General features: G+C 48.3%; 1 protein-coding gene across 1 annotated transcript in view; it reads left to right on the top strand.

Annotated features, from left to right (window-relative positions):
- Tm4sf5 (transmembrane 4 L six family member 5) overlaps positions 1-6,171 on the top strand; it is a 10,251-nt gene that overhangs the window by 2,836 nt on the left and 1,244 nt on the right. Inside the window, exons 2-4 of the mRNA XM_005349683.2 lie at positions 3,259-3,339; positions 3,813-3,949; positions 4,165-4,345. Of these exons, the coding sequence (XP_005349740.1) occupies positions 3,259-3,339; positions 3,813-3,949; positions 4,165-4,345 (399 nt within the window). The remainder of the gene's footprint in view (positions 1-3,258; positions 3,340-3,812; positions 3,950-4,164; positions 4,346-6,171) is intronic.

Below are 6,171 nucleotides of genomic sequence, written 5' to 3'. Positions count from 1 at the left end.
CCCACTCCTCTCCCCCCTCCCTCTCCTCCAGTCCAATGGGGTATATCTTTAAATCTAGCACTCAGGAGAAGGAGGCAGGGACAGATGTATCTCTGTGAACTTAAGGCCAGCCTGGTCTACATGGTGACTTCTAGACCAATCAGGGCCACACATCTATCATCTCAGGGAAACTTAAATGTTTTGGTTTTATTTGAGATAGAGTCTTACTCTTTAAAGTAAGGCTATCCTTGAACTCACTAGGTAGCCCAGGCTGGCCTTAAACACTAACCCTATAGCCATCTACCTGTCTCCCAAGTACTGAGATTATGGGTGTAAGCCACCATGCTTAATACACAGCTTAACACACACACACACACACACACACACACACACACACACACACACACACACACACTCACAGTCTCTCTCAGAGCCCAGCCCAGGGCCAGCCTGGTGTACAGAGTGAGTTCCAGGCTACACAGAGAAACCTGATCTCAACAAATGATAAAAAGAAAAGATTTTTTTTTTTTTGGTTTTTTCGAGACAGGGTTTCTCTGTGGCTTTGGAAAAGAAAAGATTTTTGCTAACCATAGTGGCACACACCTTTAATCCCACTCAGGAGGCAGAGGCAGGAGGATCTCTGTGAGTTCCTCTGGAAGAACAGTCAGTGCTCTTAACCACTGAGCCATCTCTCCAGCCCCTATAAAGAGCCAGATGTGGTGGCTAAGACCTGTAATTCTAGCACTTTGGAGACTGAGGCAAAGAGAACTGTTGCAAGCTCAAGACACTCAACAAACAATTGAACAAAAATCAGTAAATCAAAAAGGCAATGCATCCAGGCATGGGGCATGTACCTTTAAACCCAGCACTCAGGAGGCACAGGCAGAGGCTGCAGGATCTCTGTGAGTTCAAGGCCAGTGTGGTGGTCTAGATATCAAGTTCCAGACCAACTGCGGCTACACAGTGAGACTCTATCAAAACAAAAAACAAAAAAAACCCTAGGTGTCTTCAAGTTGTTATGGCACAAGTGACATCACCCAACCGAAAGGCTAAGCAAGAAAGTGTCGATATTGTCCTTAGAACTGTCATGAGACAGGAGACGGAAGAGAGAACTGATAAATCATTTGAACTAAGCAGGTCTTTCTTTAAGGTTGCTACTAACAACGGAACTAAAACTTTCAGTCCCTTCCCTGAAGAAGAACAAAATACTGCCTCTGTAGCGTGCATGCCAGTCAAGACTTGTTTTTGCTTGATCAAGCCATCTCTGGAGGCCGGGCCTGGTGCTGTAGCCTGTACTCTTGGTACTCAGGAGGCCGAGGCAGGAGGATCTGACGTTCAAATCCTTCCTGAATAGTGTTAGATAGTGGAAACTTTGTTGGGGGAAAAAGAGGATAAGAGGAGGGGAAAGAAGAGAGAAAGATAAAGGGGGTGTGTTGGGGGGTGAGCAAGGCATAGTGGTGTATACCTGCAATCTCAGCACTCTGGAGGAAGAGGGTCCTAAGTTAAATGCCAGGTAGACTAGAATAGACTGTGTCTCAAATTAAATTAATAAAATTTAAAAGAAAAATGGGGGGCTGGAGAGATGGCTGAGCGGTTAAGAGCATTGCATGCTCTTCTAAAGGACCCGAGTTCGATTCCCAGCAACCACATGGTGGCTCACAACCATCTGTAATGAGGTCTGGTGTCCTCTTCTAACCTGCAGGCATACATGTAAACAGAATATTGTATCCATAATAAATAAATATTTAAAAAAAAGAAAAAAGAAAAATGGGATGGAGGTGGGCCCCGTGATAGTACAGTTAGTTTCCTAGCACGCACAAGGCCCTGGGTTCAAGCCTCAGTGTTAGACAAAACAGCAACAAAATAGCTGTAGAATTCCACTAGTGCAAGGTAAGCCAAGCATGGGACTTGGTGGGACCAAGGTACAAAGGCGAAGGTTGTTGTGGTACATGAGGTTGGGGGCAGAGTAACGGAGTCTCAAAAGACTTGCTGTAGTCCAGGCTTTGTGAGACTTACTACGTAGCCCATGGTGGCCTGGGACTTGCTATGTAGCACAAGCTAGTCTCAGCCCTTGACCCCCATGAGTACTGGGATTTCCAGGACAGACAGCACATGCACGCATGACTCACACACCACGCACGCACACACGCACCAGCCTAGCGTATCTTTGAAGATACCTCAAAGGACTTGAGCAGATAAGGGCAATTAAATATTTTTAAGAGGGCAATTAAATAATGTTAGTCAAGTGTTAGCTTGTGGCATGGAGACTGGGGTGACACAGGGTAAGAGCGATTAAAATCTATTAGGAAAGGGAGAAGGGGCTGAGTGGAAAAAGATTAAGAAGCTATTGAGGAAAAGTACAGAAGACTTGGAGTCTGCCCTGGTATAGGAGGATTAAAATCTTGCAGCCCTGGTGAATTGGTGGATATTGTCCACTGCTGAAGACAAGAAAGACAAAAGGCAGATGAACTGGGGGGATAGTGTGGGATCGGTATGAGGCTTCCTGAAGTTGAGTTAACTCAGACATTCAAATGAGCATGTCCCTGGGGAGTTTGAGATGACTCTCTGGGTACCCGGAAGTGACTATTAGCACAGGGGAACAGCTGATTGGTTACCTGGAGGGTATGTGCTTCAAAATAAAGGAGACGAGGAGAAAGTAAAAGATTAGACGTTGATTACTAGGAAATCCTGCACTCCACACCAGAGTCTCCGTGCAAACTCTGGCACACTCGGCCATGATTCCCGCTCACTGTACCCACTGAAGGTGCGCATCAGCACAGAGGCCTTCTCTCTGAGCCGGTCATGACATGAAATCTTCCCGTTGTCTCCTTAGTCCTGAGAAGAGTCTGTTGAGACAGATCTTGCGGATCCACTTCACAAGTGACAAACGGGTATCCTGAGAAAGCAATCAGTTCAGAGAGTGGGATGGAGGTCCTGCCTCCCATCCAGCAGGCAGCCACCCTGCGACAATATGGATGTGGAGGATATAATATTGCCACCTCCTCACCCAAACGTTTGACAGTGATCTTTTGTCTAAGATAGGTGTAATATATTGGACCTAACCCTCCAGGAAGCTACAATCTGGAGAGAGATAAGACGGGCGTATGAATAATGATAAATTAAGGTTGAGTGCAACACTGACCCAGAGAGGTACAGATAAGGTTTTGCAGTTCAAAGAGCTGAGGGCATCGTGGGCAGCTTCGTGAGGACATGGACAAGGCAAGCACAGCCTTGGGAACCTAGGAGAACCTGCTGTCACCACCAACTCTCATCCCACAGGCGCTGTGTCCAGGAATCGCTGCCGTCCGCGCAGGGGGGAAGGGCTGCTGTGGTGCAGGTTGCTGTGGGAACCGCTGCAGGGTAAGAACCAAATTAGGACATTTGATTTCTGACTCCTTCCCCATCGAACCCCAGCACCATCATCGGCAAACAACCTCTATGAGGTCTCAGGTGCTACCTCACTCCCAGTCCTGGGTCTCAAATGAACCTGACCAGCGGGTCATAGAAGCCCCATGAACCTCTGCAGTAGAGGACTTTTAGGATTCGCCTAGCCTCATACCCGCAGTGCAGCGCTGGTGGCGCACGCCTTTAATCCCAGCACTTGGGAAGCAGAGGCAGGCAAGATCTCTGTGAGTTCAAGGCCAGTCTGGTCTACAACTGGCCAAGTTCCAAGACTGATTCAAAAATATTCTAAATAAATAAATAAATAAAAAGGAAATGTAGCTTTAGGCAGCTGGACAGAAGTGCTGACATACGTGAGAGGAACAGGGCACGGGTGGCCGTCCAAGGGAGGAGGCAGGCCTACTTAGTTTACCTTTCCACACTGGATCTAGATGTTTCGCTCCGTGTTCTCCTCTGCCTTTGGGATACTTGGTGCCCTCTACTGCCTCTCGGTGTCGGGAGCGGGGCTTCGAATCGGACCCAAATGCTTAATAAACAACGTGTGGGACTACCACTTCCTAGAAACCCAGTAAGTCCTGCTCCGTGTTTATATCCCCATTCTGTGCCTCTCCCCACCTGCCTTCCTACCTGGTCCAGAAATGATGGGCCAGACCGAGCTTCTAGAAAGACCGGTCCTTCCGTGTGACCCATCGAATTTTGCAAATCTTAGTAGACCCTTGCCCTGGGTGGTGGTAGGGCCTGCTGTGTGATCAGCCTCTCCTAAACGACCCTGTCCATCCATAGAGGCTCTTACTTGCGCAATGACACTCTATGGGATCTATGTGAGAAGCCGCCTAAGGTGGTACCCTGGAACGTGACACTCTTCTCTCTGCTGGTGGTCGCCTCAAGTCTGGAAGTAGTGCTGTGTGGAATACAGGTGGTGAACGCGACCTTGGGCGTATTCTGTGGGGACTGCCGGAAGAAGGTGAGAGAGCAGGGCGTGGAGCGGAGCTGAGGGGATCCTGTTTGCTCTCGCTGCATCTTTACTCTTTTTTTCTTGCAGGGCACAGCTTAGTGAGTTCCTTGGGCTCCCGTGAATACCTCATTTCTGGAAGTCTTAGTGGACTACCCACCCACTGCTTACCTGGAATAAACTACTTTTATTGCTCAATTTCCTCCTTTGTGGTATAAGCTGGCCTGAGCACCCTTTCCCAATTCTGCTTTAGCTTTGGAAGGAGTGCCTGCAGATGTAGCTAGACCAGTGGTTCTGTTTGTACCCGACTCCCGGCTTCTTATTTTCTTAACTAATAGTTACTCTTCTGGAAATAAAATACTGTGCTCTCAAGGTGCCAGTGATGAAAGATGAGCAATTTTTAATTTAATTTTCTTTACATTTATGTGTGTGTGAGTGCGCACATGTATGTCAGAGGATAATGTAGGAGTTGGAGCTGGCTCTCACACCATGTGTGTCCTGGGGATCAAACTCAGGTCCTCTGACTTTGCACCAAGCACCTTTACCAACTGAGCCCCCACTTCACTCCTTCCCACTGTTGGGTAATAGCCTCAGGTCGTGAGGTCATGAGGAATTGAGTCAGGCATACTGGGCAAGTAGCTCATATAGCCATAAAGAACAGCTTAGTCCCAGCCTAACCCTTCCACTTCACTTGCAGAAACACAATATTCTCAGGTGAAAACAACACACCCTGCTTGCAGTCAAACTACACACACACTCACACACACTCACACATGCACACACATGTGCACACACACACACGCATACGCACACACATGCACGTATACGCGCATGTCTATAGCTTCTGTCTGCTTCTCTTACACCAGCCATTGGCAATTTCTCCCCCCACCCATCCCCAAGACAGGGTTTCTTGGTGTAGCCCAGGCTGGCCTCGAACTCACAGAAATGGCCTGCCTCTGCCTCCCTAGTGCTGGGATTAAAGGTGTGCGCCACCACACATGGCCAAACATTTCTTTGTAAAGAAGTGAAGGATTACTTCAGTTGCTGGCGAGTGTTAGGTCCAACAGCACAGATAACTGAGAGGCCTTTTAACATATCAGAGTGGCTGCCAGCTTCTCCGGAGCAGTTTCTACCTCTACAGGGTGTGACTACCCACCCTAAACTTCTCCAGCCCAGGGGCTGGGCTCCCCTTCCCCAGCTCCCCTTCCCTATATAATCCAGCCATTTTGGTTACCTGCCCTCTTCCGTCTACCCTTTGCCCTCCTGGCCTCTTGGTCTGGCTCTTCACCCTCTCTTCTCCCCTCCCCACTCTTCCTGAGGCCCAGCTCAGGAGCATGCTCACTCTGGACTGTCTCTGGCTATGCCCTCCCTTTTACCTACAGTAAGCCTCTCCTCTACTGTACCCAGGAGCAGTCATGCCCTTCCGTTTTCATTCAGTAAACATTTTTAAAAACATGTTGGTAATGAGATAAGCATTGATTGTCACAAGGAACATCCAATTCCGAATATGGACTCCCTCCCGGGAGAGTGCAGACAGAGAGAAAACAGCATGGAAAGACAAAGTCTTTGATGACCCTCTCTGTCTAGAAAGGCCCCTATTTGGAATTTGCATGGTAAGGGCCAAGGTAGGAAGGGGCTTAGAAACTACGGGGAAAGATTCTTTAGTCTCAAAGTTCTAGAAAATTAAAGTGGAAAGCCATCTGCATTGTCGTCTGATTAGTTGCACTGGCTCTATGGACACCTCCTATCCACCTGGGGACTTCCACACCTGATGCACACTCCACCTGGACAACTCAAACCTGGGGACTTCCACACCTGATGCACACTCCACCTGGACA

This window comes from Microtus ochrogaster, chromosome 7 (genome assembly GCF_000317375.1).
Source record: "Microtus ochrogaster isolate Prairie Vole_2 chromosome 7, MicOch1.0, whole genome shotgun sequence".
Lineage (NCBI taxonomy): Eukaryota > Metazoa > Chordata > Mammalia > Rodentia > Cricetidae > Microtus > Microtus ochrogaster.
Note: the sequence above shows the minus strand (reverse complement) of the source record. Positions and strands in the feature narration are given on the sequence as shown.